The sequence below is a fragment of the Bos javanicus genome, chromosome 5, assembly GCF_032452875.1.
Source record: "Bos javanicus breed banteng chromosome 5, ARS-OSU_banteng_1.0, whole genome shotgun sequence".
In the NCBI taxonomy this organism is placed as follows: Eukaryota; Metazoa; Chordata; class Mammalia; order Artiodactyla; family Bovidae; genus Bos; species Bos javanicus.
This window is the reverse complement of record NC_083872.1, coordinates 88429700-88450538: the sequence shown is the minus strand read 5'-3', so window position 1 is coordinate 88450538 and position 20839 is coordinate 88429700. Positions and strand designations below refer to the sequence as shown.

At 39.7% G+C, this 20839-nt stretch overlaps 1 protein-coding gene across 2 annotated transcripts in view; it reads right to left on the bottom strand.

Moving 5' to 3' along the window:
- ST8SIA1 (ST8 alpha-N-acetyl-neuraminide alpha-2,8-sialyltransferase 1) overlaps window positions 1–20839 on the bottom strand; it is a 183018-nt gene that overhangs the window by 122835 nt on the left and 39344 nt on the right. For both annotated transcript variants that reach the window (XR_009736594.1, XM_061417657.1), the window contains exon 2: window positions 2021–2165. Coding sequence is in view for 1 of the 2 variants with exons in the window: in XM_061417657.1 (XP_061273641.1) it covers window positions 2021–2165 (145 nt within the window). In the remaining variant the exon portion in view is untranslated. The remainder of the gene's footprint in view (window positions 1–2020; window positions 2166–20839) is intronic.

Below are 20839 nucleotides of genomic sequence, written 5' to 3'. Positions count from 1 at the left end.
TGCTTCAGTTCAGTTGAGTTCAGTCGCTCAGTCGCTCAGTCGTGTCTGACTCTTTGCGACCCATGAACTGTAGCACACCAGGCCTCCCTGTCCATCACCAACTCCCAGAGTTCACTCAAACTCACATCCATCGAGTCGGTGATGCCATCCAGCCATCTCATCCTCTCTCATCCCCTTCTCCTCCTGCCCTCAATCCCTCCCAGCATCAGAGTCCTTTCCAATGAGTCAACTCTTCACATGAGGTGGCCAAAGTACTGGACTTTCAGCTTCAGCATCATTCTTTCCAAAGAACACCCAGGACTGATTTCCTTTAGCATGGACTGGTTGGATCTCCTTGTAGTCCAAGGGACTCTCAAGAGTCTTCTCCAACACCACAGCTTTCTTCACAGTCCAACTCTCACATCCATACATGACCACAGGAAAAACCATAGCCTTGACTAGACGGACCTTTGTTGGCAAAGTAATGTCTCTGCTTTTGAATATGCTATCTAGGTTGATCATAACTTTCCTTCCAAGGGGTAAGTGTCTTTTAATTTCATGGCTGCAGTCACCATCTGCAGTGATTTTGGAGCCCACCAAAATAAAGTCTGACACTGTTTCCACTGTTTCCCCATCTATTTCCCATGAAGTGATGGGACCAGATGCCATGATCTTCATTTTCTGAATGTTGAGCTTTAAGCCAACTTTTTCACTCTCCTCTTTCACTTTCATCAAGAGGCTCTTTAGTTCCTCTTCACTTTCTGCCATAAGGGTGGTGTCATCTGCATATCTGAGGTTATTGATATTTCTCCAGGCAATCTTGATTCCAGCTTGTGCTTCTTCCAGCCCAGCGTTTCTCATGATGTACTCTGCATATAAGTTAAATAAGCAGGGTGACAATATGCAGCCTTGACATACTCCTTTTCCTATTTGGAACCAGTCTGTTGTTCCATGTCCATTTCTAACTGTTGCTTCCTGACCTGCATATAGTTTTTTCAAGAAGTTGCTTCAGTTGTGTCTAACTCTGCAGCCCCACAGACTGTAGTCCACCAGGCTCCTCTGTCCATGGAATTTTCCAGGCAAGAATACTGGAGTGGGTTGTCATGACCTCCTCCAGGGGATCTCTCAACCCAGGGAGCAAACCCGTATCTCCTGTGTCTTCTGCATTGCAGGCAGATTCTTTACCACTAAGCAACCGGGAAAGTCCACTGCTACATAGATCTATTTTAATAAAACATTTGATTTCAGTGCTTGGAAAACCACAGAGGAAAACATTAAGGGAGCAAAGCTTGATTTAGACCACTTCAAAAGTGGTCAGATACTCTCTTTCCATCACCACCACTCCTCCACTTCAGAGCAGGAATCTAACCACAGGGTTAAGATTCACGAGCTCTAAGAAGCAACTTCTGACCATATGGTCCCCACTCCCCGAGAGCAATACCAGCCTTAAGAAAACATTCCAGTATTGCAAATCTTTAAGATCATTCCACAGCCAACCTCAAAACACTAGAATTCCACAATTCCCCGGCCTCGCCTCCTTCTCTGCTTGCCTCCTTCAGTCTCATATGACTCAAATCAGAAGCGCTAGGAAATCTGTTATTCTATACTATCCTACTGCTTCCCCTGTATCAAAACACCATTTGACTTCTTCCCACACATACACACACAAATGACAGTTATAAAGGGGAGAATTTATAATTAAGAAGAGAATACGGACTTCTCTGGTGGTCCAGTGATTAAGAATCTGCCTGCTAAGGCAGGGGACACAAGTTTGATCCCTGGTCCGGGAAGATGCCACAGGGCAACCAAGCCTGTGAGCCACAACTACTGAAGCCTACATGTCTCGAGCTGGTGATGTGCAACGAGAGAAAGCAATGAAAACCCAGCACAGTCGTAAGTAAATAAATATTTTTTTTTTTTTTTAGAAAAAAGAAGATGAAAAGAAGTAGATCTGATTGGTAAGAAAAGGTCAGTGATCCCTTTCCTATGATATCAAGACATGTAAGAAATTATATTGAAAGGCAGTAAACTCTTTACTAACCTGGGGGAAGAGAGAATAAGTTGAATTATCAATGGTGAACGAGTATAAAAACTCCCCATCGTACCACAGGCTTTTCCCCATGGGGGAATTCATTTTAGTCATAGCAAAGAGATGGGCGGGGTCGCAGCAGTCTTCCATCTGTTTCCTAGGAGAGAAAATGGAGAGAGAAAAGAACAGCAGGTTAAGAGAGCAGCAGACTCATTCACTTGTCATTCCCACAGAGATGTGCAGCCTTACCTCACCACCAGCTCACAAAAGCATCTGTGTCTCCAGGGTGATTAGACAACTATTCATTCACCCTTCCAGCCATCGGAATGCACAACTGGAGTATTTCATGTTTTAAAAAGTTTCAGAAGAAAAGACATCAGGTGGTAGGATTGTAAATTGGTGCAACCACTATGGAAAACAGTATGGCGATGCCTCAGACAATTTAGACTAGAACTACCGTGTGACCCAACTATTCCACTTCTGGGTATTTATCACATGTGCACAAAAACACTAATTTGAAAAGAAGATATATGCACTCCCTATGTTCACTACAGCATTAAAGTTGTCCCTTGGTATCTGCAGGGAACTGGTAACTCAGAGTTACAGAGATCAGATTAGTGGTTACCAGAAGGGAAAGAGGCTGGGGGATGGGTGAAATGAGTAAAGGGGTCACCTGTCTGGTGATGGATGGTAATTAGATTCGTCGTGGTGATCAATTTGTAGTGTATACAGATGTCAAATTACAAGGCTGTACACCTTACACCTGAAACTGACATAACTAAACAGAAACAAAGAAACATATCAGCTCTCATATGCAGCTGAAATGTGTCTGAATTAGTCATTGTAATTGCAGACTGATGGATTTAAATATCCAAGGCTTGGATGGCTAACATCTCTTCATGGTGATGTAACCATCAAGTGGTGACTTTCAGAGATCAGGGATTTTAGGAGAACTGTACAGAGTAGGAAATACACAGACTGGCCCTAAAAAGGGTACACACCCCCAAAACTGAGGATATGATCCAAGAACAAGCCCTGGGAAATCTCTGGAAACAGAAATTGAATGAGATGAGGGATGTGATTTCAGGCACTGACGAAGCAACCTGCATTCCAGCTGGTAAATCTCGTGTGCTTCTCCTGTTCTTGTTTTGTCTGACCTCTCAGCAGGGTGGGACACAGCTGAGCACAGGAAGGAGCTTAGAAGTCCCACTCCTTCCTCACTCCCTTTCTCTCTGAAACACCAGGGTCTTCTGGATCTCCCTCACCCACCCTCCTGGAATGGCTCACAGCTGTTCCTCTGCTGTTCCCTCACATGGAGGCCACTATTCTACAAGCCAATCTTCACATTCTCCTCAAATTCAAAGCCTGTCAGAAACCAACTCTGTTTCCTCACTGAGCTTTCAGGAATAAAAGAGCTTATTCCCCAGTCCCACTTCTAGAAGGACCAATAAAATAAACTGCTGACATAAACCACTTCTGAATGGCACCCCCAAGTAGACTTGCTGGCTCAGACATCTTTAGCCACCAGGGGTGGCTCCAAGCTTGGAGCTGAAAAGTGGCAGGTAATTGGAATATAGTCATGCTCGGCCTCACAGGGTTGGTTCCGTAACCCCCCCTCCACCTAAATACCAAACCCCAAGGATGCTCAAGTTCCTTACATAAAACAGCACTGTGTTTGCAGATAACCTACACACTTCTTGCCCTGTACCCTAAATCATCTCTAGATTACTTATCATACCTAATACAAGCATTATGTAAATAGTTATAAAGACAATGTAAATGCCATTAAATAGTGACCAGTGTGCAGCAAATTCGAGTTGGCTTTTTAGATCTTTTGGCATTTTTAATTTTCCCAAATACTTTCTATCCACCCATCAGTTGAATCCTTGGATGCAAAATCTGAGGATGAGGATTTGTGGGCAACTGTACTTGGGTTCCAGAGAAGGCAATGGCACCCCACTCCAGTACTCTTGCCTGGAAAATCCCATGGACGGAGGAGCCTGGTAGGCTGCAGTCCATGGGGTCGCTGAGGGTCGGACATGACGGAGCGACTTCCCTTTCACTTTTCACTTTTATGCATTGGAGAAGGAAATGGCAACCCACTCCAGTGTTCTTGCCTGGAGAATCCCAGGGACCGGGGAGCCTGGTGGGCTGCCGTCTATGGGGTCGCACAGAGTCGGACACGACTGAAGCGACTTAGCAGCAGCAGCAGCAGTACTTGGGTTCAAAACCTGGTTCTGCAACTTACAAACTCTATTACCCAGGAATGTTACTGGGCTTCAGAAATGGTCTCAGAAATTATTCTTGGGAATTCCCCCGAGGACATACAGATGCAGCATGTAGACCAAGTTCAAGTTCAACGCAGGGACAAATAAACCAAGTCATAGTCTGGGGTTCTTCCCACCACCTGGTGCTTTCTCTGGTGCTTTTTGTTTGGCACCAGGGGAACTTCACAAAGGTTTCAACAGAAAGGACAGGGCTGGGGTCTGGGGAAGGTGGCCTTCTTCTTTCACATTTGCCAGCATCTGTGTCCCTCTTGCTCCTACATCATCATCCCATTTCCTCCAAGTGCCCCTCTTCTCTTGCCTCCTCTATGTTCAATAATTTTTATTGTGTTTCATTACCCAAAAGGCAGCCTGAACAGAGGCAGGAAAGTTTTACAATGAATTGCCTTCATTTTCTCAAAAGGGCATCCTGGGTAATATCGTCAGTTAACATAGAACAAGGTCTTTAAAAATGAGAACTGCGGACTTCCCTGGTGGTCCAGCAGTTGAGAGTCCACCTGCCAGTGTGAGGGACACGGGTTCAATCCCTGATCTGGGAACTAAGATCCATGTGCCTCGGGGAAAGTGAGCCTGTGCCCTCCAACAAGAGAAGCCAACGCAGTGAGAGGCTCATGCACCGTAACTAGAGTAGCCACCCACTCACCGCAGAGGGGCAACTAGAGAAAGCCCTTGCACAGCAACGAGACCCAGCACAGTCAATGATAAAATAAAATAAATAAAAATTAGGAGAATTATCTTAGGCATGACTCTGAGCTTTGTGAGGTGAGGAAATTTTTGAGCCCTTAATCCTTTTCTGGTTAAATGGAAATAACCAGAAATGGAATACCTTTTAGTTCTTAGAGTGGTCCTAAGAGATAATTAAGGGAATACATGGGCTTTCCTGGTGTCTCAGAAGGTAAAGATTCTGCCTGCAATGCAGGAGACCTGGGTTCAATCACTGGGTCAGGAAGATGCCCTGGAGAAGGAAATGGCAATCCACTCCAGTATTCTTGCCTGGAGAATTCCATGGACAGAGGAGCCTGGCAGGCTATAGTCCATGCGGTCTCAAAGAGTCAGACGCGACTGAGTGACTAGCACTAACTATTATTAGTCCCAATTCACATCTGAGGAAACGGTATTAGGGTGATTGCAGGACATGCTTTTTCCTCTCTGCAAGGCTGCCTATCAGGACCATTCTGACTTACCCTTACCTTTCTCTTCCCTGAAGAAATGCTTTCTAAACACCAAGCATTCCAGGTGCCTTCCTAGATCTTTCTCTACTTAGTTCTCACAGTGAGTGACCTTGGAGCTACATAGCTTTAGGATTTTTTTTTTCAGCAATTTAACTTGGGGCACATAACTAACAAAGCAGGGTGGAGCATGGGTTTGCTCCCAGGTCTTCTCACTTCATGTCTGGTACTTACTTTCAGCCAGACCAAAGTCTCGCCTCCAAACCAAGCTAAACTTGCCATTTAGCACAAAGTGCTACAGAAAATTCAGAAGAAAAATTTGTCCCAGCTACATAATAAGACCCCATTTAATCTTTACCAGTGGAGAGTGATATGTAAGTGACCTAGCCACTTACATATCACTTTATACTGGCTTCCTCTTTTCATCCTCATAAAAAACTAAGATAGAGATGATTACATTATCCTAAATTTACAGACAATGAAACCGAAGCTCGGTCCAAGAGACTTGCTCAAGTCAAGTTCATGAGGTAAATAAATGTTTGCTTAATTATCGATCAAATTGTATGTTTAGACGGACTCAAGTTCACACCTTTTCCTACAGCATCATCATGCTCAGGGCAACTATACCTTGAGGAGGGAAACCAAACACTGGACAAAAATAGAAAGCATCACATGCATATAACTACTTTTAAAAATTCAAGAAAGAATTATGAATTCAAATTCATAATAACCATAGCACCATTTGCAGTATGGGAGTGCTTTCCCTAGAAAGTTATGAACTTTTCCCTCTATCTTCCATCCAGAGTGCCTCTGCATCTTCCGTCTGTCAGGCCCATTGTCTAGAGGGTGGCTGAAAAAAGACTACAATGTAAAAGTGTGTTCACCCCTCCATGCCTGAGAAGGGCCCCACGAGCTCACCAGCCATATGGCTATATAACCACAGAAGCAAAAGCAGAAGTGGAAATAGTTCTCCCAGCAGTAGGAGTGGGAATCAGGGTAGTGGTAGCAATGATTTTTACTGAGCTCTTGCTTAACACCACTAGGTTTGGGGGAAGAGAAAGTTGAGCTTCACCTCCTGCCATCCTACAGGTGATCCTGGAGAGAAGACACGTACCAGCTTTTAGAATGTTTAGCAATTTTTATTCCCACCCCCTTTTTCATGCTTGGCACTGATGCTGCCTATTCTTTGCTTCTCTTATGCCTGCGAGCAAAGCTGCTTCAGTCGTGTCTGACTCTTTGTGACTCTCTGGACTATAGCCCACCGGGCTCCTCTGTCCATGGGATTCTCCAGGTAAGAATACTGGAGTGAGCTGCCATGCCCTCCTCCAAGGGATCTTCACAACCCAGGGACCAAACCTATGTCTCTTATGTCTCCTGCACTGGCAAGCCGGTTCTTTACCACTAGTGTCACCTAGGAAGCCCAATTTTTATGGCAGGCAATGAAATCGCAGGGTTAAAATGGTAAAAGTAAATCCATTTTTATGTTCCAGTTTAAATCTTCAGATTATTCATTTTTACCAGTTGAGTATAAGGTGAGTACTGGAGTTAAAATGCAAGTGGTTTTTATTATTTGAATTCAAGCTTCAGTAGAGCTCCTACCAATGACGCTATAGGTGCTTTGTGAAGTTAAGTAATTAGGAGCCACATGCTAAAAACTCACTCAGGTTCTCATTGCCTACCAGTGAAAGCCATGCATATCAACAAAGCCAAAAGGACCATATTGGCTTCCTGTGCCAGAAAGACTGAGAGACTAACAGACAAGAGTGAAAACCCAATCACTCAGTTAATAACACCCAGTTGTAGCAGAAAGTGAAGAGGAACTAAAGAGCCTCTTGATGAAGGTGAAAGAGGAGAGTGAAAAAGTTGGCTTAAAACTCAACATTCAAAAAACTAAGATCATGACATCTTGTCCCATCACTTCATGGCAAATAGATGGGGTAAAAATGGAAACAGTGACAGACTTTATTTTCTTGGGCTCCAAAATCACTGCAGACAGTCACTGCAGCCATGAAATTAAAAGACGCTTGCTCCTTGGAAGAAAAGTTATGACAAACCTAGACAGCATGTTAAAAAGAAGAGCCATCACTTTGCTGACAAAGGTAGGATTTTTCCAGTGGTCATGTATGGACGTGAGAGGTGGACCATAAAGAAAGCTGAGCGCCGAATTGATGCTTTTGAACTGTGGTATTGGATAAGCCTCTTGAGAGTCCCTTGGACAGCAAGGAGATTAAGCTAGTCAATCCTAAAGGAAACCAACTCTGACTATTCATTAGAAGGACAAATGCTGAAGCTGAAGCTACAATACTTTGGCCACCTGATGCGAAGAGCCAACTCATTGGAAAATACCTTAATGCTGGGAAAGACTGAAGGCAAAAAGGAGAAGGGGATGACAGAGGATGAGATGGCTGGATGGCATCATCGACTCAATGGACTTGAGTTTGAGCAAACTCCAGGAGATGTTGAAGGACAGGGAAGCCTCGTGTACTGTAGTCCATGGGGTTGCAAAGAGTCAGACACGACTGAGCGACTGAACAACAAAGCAATGTGAACCCTGCTAAGATCTCTTAGATGCCATGTTCATTGCTCTAGGCACCAGACACGATGAAGGCTGGGAGGCTCCCACTCCAGTGACTGACTATCGTGCCCCTCCGGAGGAAGAACTGAATTTGAGAAAGCAAACTTGAAGAAGAGTTCTACCTCTAAAGAGTTCAGCTTTAGACTCAGCTAAACATCTGATCTGATGCCATCTCTGGCCTTCCTGAACACGTATGTGACAAAGGCTTGTGTGATCACACCCTTCATTATCATATCTAAACAGGGTATTGAAGTAACCCAAACAGGAAATACCATAATGTTTATAACTGAGTGTGTAATTTAAAATTCTATAAGCAACCCAGGAGTAAATGGAATGAGGATTTCCTTATGTGCTTTCTGTATTGAAATTCTAGCCATCAGGTGAAGTATAAATAAATGTATCTTTAATACCGTAAGAGGAAAATGCTGTAATAATAAATTTACTGTGAAGGTGATTAATTTTACATACAAAATTTATGAAGGATTATTGATTACAGAAGCGAATAAACTGTCAGTTAAAGGAAATATTAAGTGTGCCTAGACGATAATTTTAAGGAAAATACTGCATTTTTTTTGCCAATAAGTGCTTACAAAATTCTACATAATAATATAAGACAGTATAACAGAGTTGAAATTTCATGAAAATCCAAATCTTTGTATAATTAGTTGATATACTAGCATTCAAAATATTTAAAAAAAATAACCTTTAAGAACTATATTTGATTTTTAGTTATTTAATTACATTTAGAGAGTGAGTTGTTCAGGGAAAAAAAGCCATAGTTGGGAAATCTTCATATGCAAGATTGTCAAATGCCAAATCTGCCCCTAAAAACTTCATGAAAATAAAAAAACCCCACAAACATCATGAGAAATCATCATGACCCAGTCATAGTAGAGAATTCCTCATATCCTTCTTAATTGCTTTATTCTTCTTAAAAGCACTTAACACTATTTATATACTTAAAAAAAAAATTATTTGCTTAGCGGCACCGGGTCTTAGTTGCAGCATGTGGGATCTAGTTTCCTGAACAGGGATTGAACCCAGGCTCCCTCTGCACTCGGAGCACAGAGTCTTAGCGACTGGACCACCAGGGAAGTCCCTATACGTTATACATTTTATCTATAGTTTTACTTATTGTCTGTCTCCCCAAGTCCCACGATTTAAACTCCTTGAGGGCAAAGACTTTTGTCTTACACCAAATAAGTGCTTAATATATGCTGATCAACTGGATGAATAAATTACAAGTAGGAAGAAAAGGAAAAAAAACACACATTAGAGAATCAAGAGAACCTCAATGCACATTTTGTTCCCACTGGTCAAAATTCAAATTGAGGAAGTCAATTCTTTACAGTTTTAGACTATGGAGACCAAAACACAAAAGCCTGACAAAACAGTAGCTACAGGTGAGTAAACATTTTCAGTAGCAGCAGATCCAGGATTTTTAAGGTTCGATGATGGGTGAATCCAAAGTTCCTTAACACTGTGCACTAACAAACATTACTCTGATCAAAGTGAGCATGTCTTTGGGATTACAGGCCTGCAGCACAGGGACCACCGGAGTGCTCCATCAGTGAATGGTGCCGATAAATTCTGTTTCCTTCACCACTGTCAAACTTTCAAAATTTGACTTCTAAAATGTTAGATAAGTTTTCAGATTTTAATCTTGCCTCCAAAAAGTCCCTTCTATTCTAACACTACCTGACTTTAGTCAAGTATTGATTTTAACATTTGGCTTTTGGCCATATGTGTATCTAATGCATTTCCTCCATTCAATCAATGGTTCTTATTGTAAACTGTACTGAGTTCATAAAATTCCTTTTAGATTAGTATATGTTAACTCCTTGGGTTAACGTCATAGAGCCCAGATTCATTGCTAAAAATGTGTTCACATAACCACATCAGAGGATGGTTTTGAAAGTGAAGTAATATATATAAAATGCTTAGCACATTATATGCTTTCCGTAAGTATTCATTCTCCTTAACAGTCAGGCACCATATGATTCTGCTTGTTTCCCATGATCTGAGGTTATGATTGCTTTCTATATATAATAATTAATAGTTATCCCCCTTCCATTCCCAAATATGTCCCTATTTGGATGATAAATTATGTGTTCACTCCATTAAGAGTAGAAGATAAACAGAGAATCCTGTAAAAGAGGGCCTTCCTTTAAGTGCAGAATCTAATGGCCTAAGAGAAATCAGACAAGTTTCTTTTTTATATATATGTAAATTACAGATTTCACAGAGATTACGGCAGGTAGAGTTTGAACCACTCTGAAGTTTTTTTGTTTTTTTTTTGCCCTAACATAAAGAAATCTGTGTCTTAAACTATCCGTTCTGAGGCGAGTTTAGAAATCAGGAGTCACTACTGACTGAGAGTCCAGGATCTGGAACAAGCACTAGAAGTTGCTCTCAAGTGAACGAACAGCAGGGCCCTGCCTGCAGCAGACGCGGAAGCAGGTGGTGACAATACCATCTCTATGGCAGAGACCACATCTTCTGTCCACAGCACGGTCCCATAGATGGCTTAGATCCCTGACCTAAGAGATTCAAAATACCCCCTCAATATAGGGGAGAGACCTGTATTCATCTTATTTCTCTGCAAAATTCTCTTGAATGGTGTGGAGGAGAATTACTTTCATGAGATTACTGCTTACAATAATCTTTTCCACAGTTATAATAAAAAAGCTTCTCAAAGATTAATCTTCTGTATAATTTGCCAGGACTACAAAAACAGGGAAAAACAACTCTTGCGTACTACTTGAGATGGCAAGCAATCTTTTATTTAGCGGCATTTTATTCTTCACATTTGAAATGACTACATAATAAGGAAAAAGTACTCCAAAGAGAAATCAATTTATGCCACGTGTAATTTGCATTTCTCTACCACAGGCAGAGCAGACTTTAAGAAAGGAACTTTTGGAAAACAAGTATTTCAAAGGTGATCTGGTTTTCCTAAATACATATTTGTTCTGTAATGTGCTTAACAAGTACATATGATTATTTGAACTGAAGAGCATCAATTTTTCCAGGAAGAATCTCAATAAGCACTTACCTGCAATCTTCCTACTTATGCTTATATATCTATACAAGTAGAAAAACTCTTAATATTATCCTTTGAGAATCACCTGTTTGCTTTTTTGGTAACTGAAACTGACTAGACTCCTTTGACCAGCATTCATTATTTTATTCATTCAATAAATATTTATGGAGCATTTTCTATGTGCCCAGTGCTATCCCAGGCACTACAGCCAGAATGGGAGCTGGGAAAAGGAGAGGTGGGAATACTTTGCCCTTGTAAATTCTAACAGAGAAGATAGACAAATGATAAATAAAGTATGTGGGTAAGGGGTGGGGTGTGATTTTCAACAGAGCGCTAAGTAAGTCCTCACTGGGTAACTGAGTTTACTCAGATGGAGGTGAGGAAAGTAAGTCATATAGATATCCAGGATATCCCAGAGAAAGCATTAGGAAGAACGAACAAGTACAAAAGTCTCAAGGCAGGAGCGACCCTGGTATGTTCAAAGAACATGAAGGAAACCAACGAAGCTAGACTGTGGGTTGGGGAGAGGGGTTCATGGAAGGAGGATCAGGTCAGATTGTGTATGTGGCTTTTACTCCAGTGAAAGGAGCAGAATCTGTCCTCACCACTAAACTTCTTGTGGCATCATCCACAGACTGCCAAGAATAAATCCAACTCCAAAATCATACAAATATTTGGATTTTATTGAAGTTGTAATGGAGGGGGCTGGGTCGCCACACAACAGAAACTTCAATATCTACCTCTCCCCTGGGTACAATTCTATCATTTTCTCTAGATTATTGGAAGGACTGATGTTGAAGCTGAAATTCCAATACTTTGGCCACCTGATGCGAAAAGCTGACTCATTGGAAAAGACCCTGATGCTGAGAAAGATTGAAGGTGGGAGGAGAAGGGGACAACAGAGGATGAGATGGTTGGATGGCATCACCAACTCAATGGAAATGAGTTTGAATAAACTCTGGGAGTTGGTGATGGACAGGGAGGCCTGGCATGCTGCAGTCCATGGGGTTGTGAAGAGCCAGACATGACTGAGCGACTGAACTGAACTGAATCCAAAAACTGGCCTTTTCTCCATCACCTCTCTCTCTTATCCAGAGAAATTTCACTTGATTAAGCCCTCTAACTTTGACTCCTTTCATAATCATTTAACATCAAACTTAGGTATGAGAAGATCTATTAAACAAACTTATTTTGGATTTTTCCCCTTTTTGTTCCTAGCCACAATTAGACAAGGGGAAAAAAAAATCACAGGAATCCAAATCAAAAAGGAAGAAGTAAAACTGTCACTGCTTGCAGATGACATGATACTATACACAGAAAATCTTAAAGACATCACCAATTAATAGAACTCATCAAGGAATTCAGCAAAGTTGCAAGATACAAAATCAATAAACAAAAATTTATTGCATTTCTAATAACTAAAATAAATTATCATAAAGAGAAATCAAGAAAAAATTCCATGTACAATCATATCAAAAAGAATAAAATACTTGAGAATAAATCTAACTAAAAGATAAAAGACTTACTTGGAAAACTGTAAGACACTGATGAAAAGAAGTTGAAGATGACACAAAGTAACAGATATACTGTGTTCATGGACTGGAAGAACTAATAATGTTAAAGTGACTATATACCCAAATGCAATCTGCAGACTCAATGTAATCACTATCAAAACACCAATGGTGTTTTTCACAGAACTAGAACAAACAATTCTAAAATTTGTATGGAATACAAAAAAGACCCCAAATAACAAAGCAATCTTGATAAAAAAGGACAAAGCTGGAGGTAGCCCTGATTTCAAACTATATTACAAAGCTACAGTAATCAAAACAGCATAACATTGATGAAAAACAGATACACATCTCTGGAACAGAATAGAGAGCTCAGAAACAAACCCACACTTAAATGATCAATTCAGTTCAGTTCAGTTCAGTCACTCAGTCATGTCTGACTTTGCAACCCCATGAATCGCAGCACGCCAGGCCTCCCTGTCCAACACCAGCTCCTGGAGTTCACCCAAACTCATGCCCATCAAGTCGGTGATGCCATCCAGCCATCTCATCCTCTGTCATCCCCTTCTCCTCCTGCCTCCAATCCTTCCCAGCATCAGGGTCTTTTCCAATGAGTCAACTCTTCGCGTGAGGTAGCCAAAGTATTGGAGTTTCAGCTTCAGCATCAGTCCTTCCAATGAACACCCAGGATTGATCTCCTTTAGGATGGACTGGTTGGATCTCCTTGCAGTCCAAGGGACTCCCGAGAGTCTTCTCCAACACCACAGTTCAAAAGCATCAATGCTTTGGCACTCAGCTTTCTTCTCAGTCCAACTCTCACATCCATACATGACCACAGGAAAAACCATAGCCTTGACTAGATGGACCTTTGCTGGCAAAGTAATGTCTCTGCTTTTTAATATGGTATCTAGGTTGGTCAATTAGTCTATGGCAAAGATGGTAAGCATAAACAATGGGAAAAAGACAGCCTCTTCATTAAATGGTGTTGGGAAAACTGAACAGCTACATGCACAAGAATCAAACTGGACTATTTGCTCATACTATACAAAAAATAAGCTACAAATGGATTAAAGACTTAAATGTAGACCTGAAACCAAAAAATGACTAGAAGAAAACATGGGCACTAAGCACTTCAGTATCAGTCTTAAGCAATATTTCCTTAAACAAAGGAAACAAAAGCTAAAATAAGGAAATGAAACTACATCACACTAAAAAAAAAAAGTGTTTTACGTAGGAAAGGAAACTATCAGTGAAACAAAAAGGCAGCCTACTAAATGGGAGAAAATATTTGCAAGAAATATATTTGATAAGGGGTTGAATTCCAGAATACACGAAGGACACATACAACTCAACATTAAAAATTCCGATTAAAAAACAGGCAAAGGACCTAAACAGACATTTTTCCAAAGAAGATATACAGATGGCCAACAAGCACATGAAAAGATGCTCCACATCACTAATCATCAGAGAAATGCAAATCAAAACTGCAATAAAATATCACCTCACATCTGTCAGAATGGCTATCATCAAAGAGACAACAAATAACAAGTGTTGGCAATGATACGAAGAAAACGGAACACTGTTGGTGAGAATGTAAACCGACGCAGCCACGATGGAAAACAGTATGGAGATTCCTCCCAAAGTTAAAAACTGAACCACTATATGATCCAGCAATTCCACTCCTGGGCATTTATCTGAAAAATGAAAACACCAATTCTAAAAGCTATAAATGTTAAGCATTCGGACAGTGTGAGTGTGTGTGTTGTTGACCCAGAACCACCTCACTGTCTCCTGGTGGGAAGTGGAGGGCTTGACTCTGCTAGAAGCAAAGTTTGAGTCAGTGAGAGTTAAATAGATGTGGTTGCTGTAACAAAAAGATCTCAAGCCACAGCAGCTATCTAAAAAGAGAAAACAATTTATTTCTTTGGACACTTCTATGGGACGGACAGGGAGGCCTGGCGTGCTGCGATTCGTGCGGTCACAAAGAGTCAGACACAACTGAGAAACTGAACTGAACTGATGGGATCACTTGGAAACTCTGTTTTCTTTCTGTTTCTTGAGCTGCCTTCACCTTGGGTGTGGCCGAAGCTGTATCACAGGGCACATCAGTGCTCCAGCTCATGGGAAAGGGAAGGGAATGTGGAAGAGCCCCCACCCAGACCCAGCATTGGCACATGTCACATCTGCTTATGTTTCACCAGTGAGAACTCAGTCCATGGTTACACCTAGCTGCAAGGGAGGCTGGGAGTACATCCAACTACAGTTCTGTTACAGCAGCAGGACAGATCTGGGGAGTAGCTGCCACTCTGGATATCACGTATTTTTCCTTTGCTCCCTCATCCATCCACATTTTCCCTGTAGGGCCAGGCCCTTCTCGGTAGGGGTCCTTTAGTCTTAGCTCTTCCTTGGCTGGGTGTCCTCGGGCAAGTGACTCAGCTCTGAGCCTCTATGTCTTCATCTGTCAAAGGAGCTCCCCTCTCCCCTCCTGAGGTCGGTTCAGGCTGTAGCCTGGAGCCTGCAGTGGGGCCAGGAGGCCCAGCTCCTCAGGTGTGGGCAGGAAGTGTTTCTCATACTGAGAGTCCAGTGGCACCAAGGGTTTTGCCAAGATATGGAAGCACCTAAGTGCTCATTGATGGATAAACGGATGAAGAAGATGCAGTGTACATATATAACAGAACACTGTTGTTGTGTAGTGGCTGAGTCACATCCAACTCTTTTGCAACCCCACGGACTATAGCCCATGAAGCTCCTCTGTCCATGGGATTTACCAGGCAATAATAATACCAGAGCTGGAAATAATACCATTTCCTTCTCTAACAACGGAATATTACTCCACCATAAAAAGTGAAATCTTGTCATTAGTGAGAACATGGATGGACCTAGAATGTATTATGCTAAAAGTGAAATCAGTCAGACAGAGAAAGACAAATACTGTATAATTTCAATTAGATATGGAATATAAAAACAAATGAACAAATGTAACTAAATAGAAAGAGACTCATAGATATGGAGAACAAACAGGTGGTTGCCAGAGGGAAAGGGGGTCAGCAAAGGAGAGAAATAGGTGAGGGAGATTAAGATGTACAGATTCATAGTTACAAGATAAATGCCACAGGTATGAAATGTACAGTGTGGGGCTGCTGTACATATAACAGATTATCAATAAGGGTCTACTGTATGCACAGGAGACTATACTCAATATTTCATAATAACCTATAAGGAAAAAGAATCTTAAGTATATGTACTTATGTATATATATGGGCTTCCAAGGTGGCGCAAGGGGTAAAGAACCCTCCAAGGTCAGGAAGACCCCTGAAGGCAACCTACTCCACCCACTCCAGTATTCTTGCCTGGAGAATACCCATAGACAGAGGAGCCTGACAGGCTACAGTCCATAGGGCCACAAAGAGTTGGACACAACTGAAGCAACTGAGCACGCACACGTGTGTGTGTGTGTGTGTGTATATATGTATGTAGCTGAGTTTGCTGTACACCTGAAATTAAAACAACACTGTAAATCAACTATACTTCAATAAAAGATAAAATTTTAAAAATAATGTACAGTATGGGGAAGATAGTAATTATGTAATATCTTTGTATAGTGACAGATGGTAACTAGACTTACCATGGTGAGCATTTTGAAATGTATAGAAATATCACATTACTATGTTGTATAACAGGAACTAACATAGTGTTGTAGGTCAATTATACTTCAAAAACAAAACAAACCCACAGAAAAAGAGATTAGATTTTCAGTTTTCAGAGGTGATGGAGTGGGGAAAAGGCAATTGGATGAAGGTTCTTCAAAATGTACAAAATTCCAGTTACAAGATAAATAAATATTAGGAATATAATGTACAACATGATAAATATAAGTAACACAGATATATATATAAAGGTTAAAAGAGTAAATCCTAAGAGTTCTCATCCTAAGGACAAATATTTTTTCTATTTCTTTAATGTTGTAGCTATGAGATGATGGATGCTCAGTAAACTTATTGTGATAATCCTTTCATGATGCATGTAAGTCATTATGCTGAAAATAAAATAAAAACATCTCTCTTCAGAACCACTTTTCTTATTATAGTAAGGCTTAGGTCTGAGATTATTTTCTGTGAAAGATAAGAAGTGAGAAAATAAAGGATATTACAAATGTAGATGGCAAGGAGTTAGTAGAAAAGGAGACAAATGTGATGGAAACCACGTAAGTCTTCCAAACTATACAGATTTTTCTAAACTAGGAAACTGAACCAACAAACATAAGATGACCTAAGTGGTAAATTTTAGAAGTTCAAGCCCAGGAGTCAAGTTTGTTGGATTCACCTCAGCTTTGCCTTCAGTGCAGGACTGGAGCATTAGTCCTAAAATTTTTCCAGACCATGGCTGTCTCTTCTATGATTTATGGCACACACACCTGGCATTTCAGTGAATAATCATTCTGGTATTTGAACATGTTCAAAATTATTTTCTGAGAAAAATTTTGGCTTTTGCATTATGACCCATTTTCACAGGATGGAATTCTGTGCAACAACACAAACCAGGGATTCTCAGTTTTCTTACCAGAATATTAACTGTGCCACCTGCTTGTCTAAAACATATGGGTCTCTCTTTACTCAGTACAGAATATCAGCCATTCAGGTTGTCAACAACCTTCAATTGACCATTATCTAGTTTCCATTAAATGTATGGTTAAAGGAAGAGAGACATAGGGATGTGTTAGCTGGTTTCTCCTTGGAGTTAGAGTTACATTTTCTTTATATCAAATCAAACCACAAACAAGTCAGCTATTTGCATGACTAGTATCTATTTTTAACTGTCCACTCTATAAACTTCCATAGATGAGAATACACCTTGTTGTCCAGGTCAAATGTATAAACTCAGTTTACCTGCAACATGTTGTGAAAACAATCAGGCAGGCATTTTCATTTCATCTATCTATTATCCCTCTTCTTGTTGCTAGGTTCACTACATTCGTACTCAATTTTGAATTGTTTTGTGGATATCATTGACCCTATCTACATAGAAAAGCATTGAGAGAGTTGACAGCAACAGTTAAGGAGAAGCATATGCTTAAAAATGGAAACAAAAGTGGAGATAACTTTTAAAAGCTAAAAGCACTGAGAAAATAAAGGATATTACAAGTGTAGATGGAATGAGTCATTTGATAGAGTGGATAAAGAAACAATTGGAAAAAGAGAAGGAAAAATGATAGATTAAAGGGAAAAAAAAACATTTTTAGTTTGTCAATAAAAGACAAAAAAAAGCTGCAAACTAGAGACCAGATAAGCCTACTCAATGCTTTCACTGCTTAGAGGTGAACAAGACTGCATTCAACTGAGGGAAATACAAAAAAACATTATCCCTCCAGGGAGAGAGAATCACTATTAATAGATTTTTGTGTGCATTTTTCCTATGCATTAAGTCAATTACTCCCTTAGTCAGTAAATACTCAACAAATATTTATGGAGTACCTACCATGCATCAAAGATTTCAGACACAGCAGTAAACAAAATACTCAGTAGTTGCCCTTTAGAAATGGGAATTTAGTCTGTTTATAATTTATTGATGCTATATACAACACTGTGGTAAACATTCGCATTATTAGATTTGTAAACATACACATGATTGTTTTCCTGGGATAAATTTTTCAAAGTATTTACTTTAAATTCTATACTAATGAGGTTCCTCTTGATTCAAAAAAATATTGTTACACAAAATAGTTACAGAGCTTAAGCTACTATAAGGCAACAAAAACAAATGTTCCCTTTCATATTCTTCACAAAGATGTCTAGATTAAAAAGCAATGGTATTCCTATTTCTGACTACCATTCAAATAATGCTATTTTTATTTTCTAACTATTTGTACTATCAACTAACTGAACTATGGAAGATGAAGATGTCACTTTTCAGTCCCACCCCAAATTAACATGCACAGACTTCTCTTCATTCCACATTCCCTAAAGAATTACATAAACTATTTAACTTAACCAACATTATTACAGTGTTATGAGTCTCTAAGTATGATTTAATAGCTGAGTATTATCACTGTATTTCCTGTCTTGAATTTGCTCTTCCTGGAGTTAAATATTGCCTAACTTTTTTCATTAGCTTCATTTATTAATAACATGCACTTTCCAATAATTCCCCTTCTAATTCTTCAAAGAACTGTAAATTTTAGTCAATGTGGTCAAACACATCAAGAAATCAGTCAGTTTGATTTTTTTTCTTGGGAACATCTCTTCTGGAGCCCTTTGCCCTCTAGTTCCAATCTGGGCTGCATTCTTTCTAGCTCTGATAAACACGTGTCATCTTGAAAACTGCCTTCACCTCTTTTCTGTATTGTATTATTCAGTTACTTTATCCATATTTTCTCTTTTTTAGTACTTTCTTATTTGGGTATAGCATATATTTTATTTCTTTCTTGAGAAGCAGTGCAGCAAAGTACATTTTTGACTCTTTGAATGTTGAAAACACTCTTACTTAGTTTGGCTGGGTGTAAAATTACAATTTAGATTTTTTTTTTCAAATTTTGAAGGCATTATCCATGTTTTCTAGCTTCCAGTGTTTTTGTTGAGAAATGTGGGATCGTTCTTATCTCTAATCATTTGATTTTAATCATTTTTCATCTTCTTAAGATCCTAAATTAGGGATTCTGAAATTTCACAATAATATGGCTTGGATAGGTCTTTTGCATTCACTGTACTAGACACTTGGTATTCCCTAGCAATCAGGAAGCACGTCCTTCAGTTCTGGAAACAACCTTATATTATGTCTTTAGTAACTTTTACCTTCCCTTTCTTCTATACTTCTCTTTCCATATCAAACGTCTCACCGTTTCCCCATTTTTTCACTGTCTTATTTTTCTTTCCTATTTCGAGATGATATTATTTTCTAAACGTTATTTTACAAATTCACCTACTCAACTTTTAATTTCCACTACCACATTTTTAATATCAAAAAGTTCTTTCTGGTCTTCAGAAAGTTTTGTTCATAGCTTCCTAACCTTTGTTAATGCAATGTAATTTGTAAGACTCAACCGTATCATTTGTTATATATTCTTCTGCTTCCTTATCGTTTGTTTCATGTATGTTTTTCCTGTTGGTTTACACTGGTCTCTTTCATGTTAGAGATTTTCTAAAAATATTTACAGATTTATACATGTTTACAGTTAAAAATAATGTACTAAAGTGATGAATAAAAGATCTTTGTGTGTAATTACCAACTGCTGAGCCTCATCAGAGTATGATCCAATAGGGACCCAGTCATTTCATGAGAGGATCCCTAAATGTCAGTATCCACATCTTTTTCTCTTTTACTAGTCAGTTTTCCCATTGAGGAATCTTCCAATTTCTTGATGTTATTGGACTGGCCAAAAGGTTCACTGGCCAAAAAGATACTATGGAAAAACCAGAACAAACTTTTTGGCCAATCAACATAAGCCTGGTTGATAACATTCTAAGAGCTAAGTGAAAAGAGGAGGCTGATATCTCACTCCAGAATACAACCTTTCTCTTAATTCCCCTGTTCTCAGCTGATGTACCAGGTGCACAGCCTCTCTGTCTCATCTCTAGTCGTCTGACACATGGACAAAGGCAGCTCCTTGTGTCTGTGGGCAAGGGGAGATCAGGAACACTTTCAATCAATCTTCCTGCTTTTAGTGTCATTGGCACTCACCTCTAAGTGCTGAGTCTATCAGGAATTCTGCAACATAAACTGGTTTCCTTCTTGCTGGGTTACCCTGTTGTATTTCAAATTTCTGTACTCTACATGTTGTCAGACGTGATTGGGCCATCTGCTTCTTATCTCCAAAAATTGTGTTGATGTCTTTTGTCTGCTATTGTCTCCTCTTCCATTTTATTCACTCTTACAAGTTTATTAATATTTATATTCTTCTCTTATTATTTATTAGTCTTTCAAGATAGGTCAGAAAACCAGAAGCCAGGTGGTATTAACCTTTTCCAGTTTAGCTTCATTACTGGTGATTGTCAATAATGTTTTCTGATTTGAAAACATATGTGTATAAAACTAAAAGGCTGCCAGGGAAAATCATTCTGATGATGGTTGCTTTAAAAAAATAGAAATGGGCTATTAGGATATGTAGGGACTTTTATTATTTATCTTCTATGTTTCTATACCTTTTTAGTGCTCTGAAAGTTATCATTTTTGTTATTTTATCAATTTATCACATTTGTCATATTTATTTTTATTCATTCACATTATGTATTTATATTTACCATTTTGTTACTTT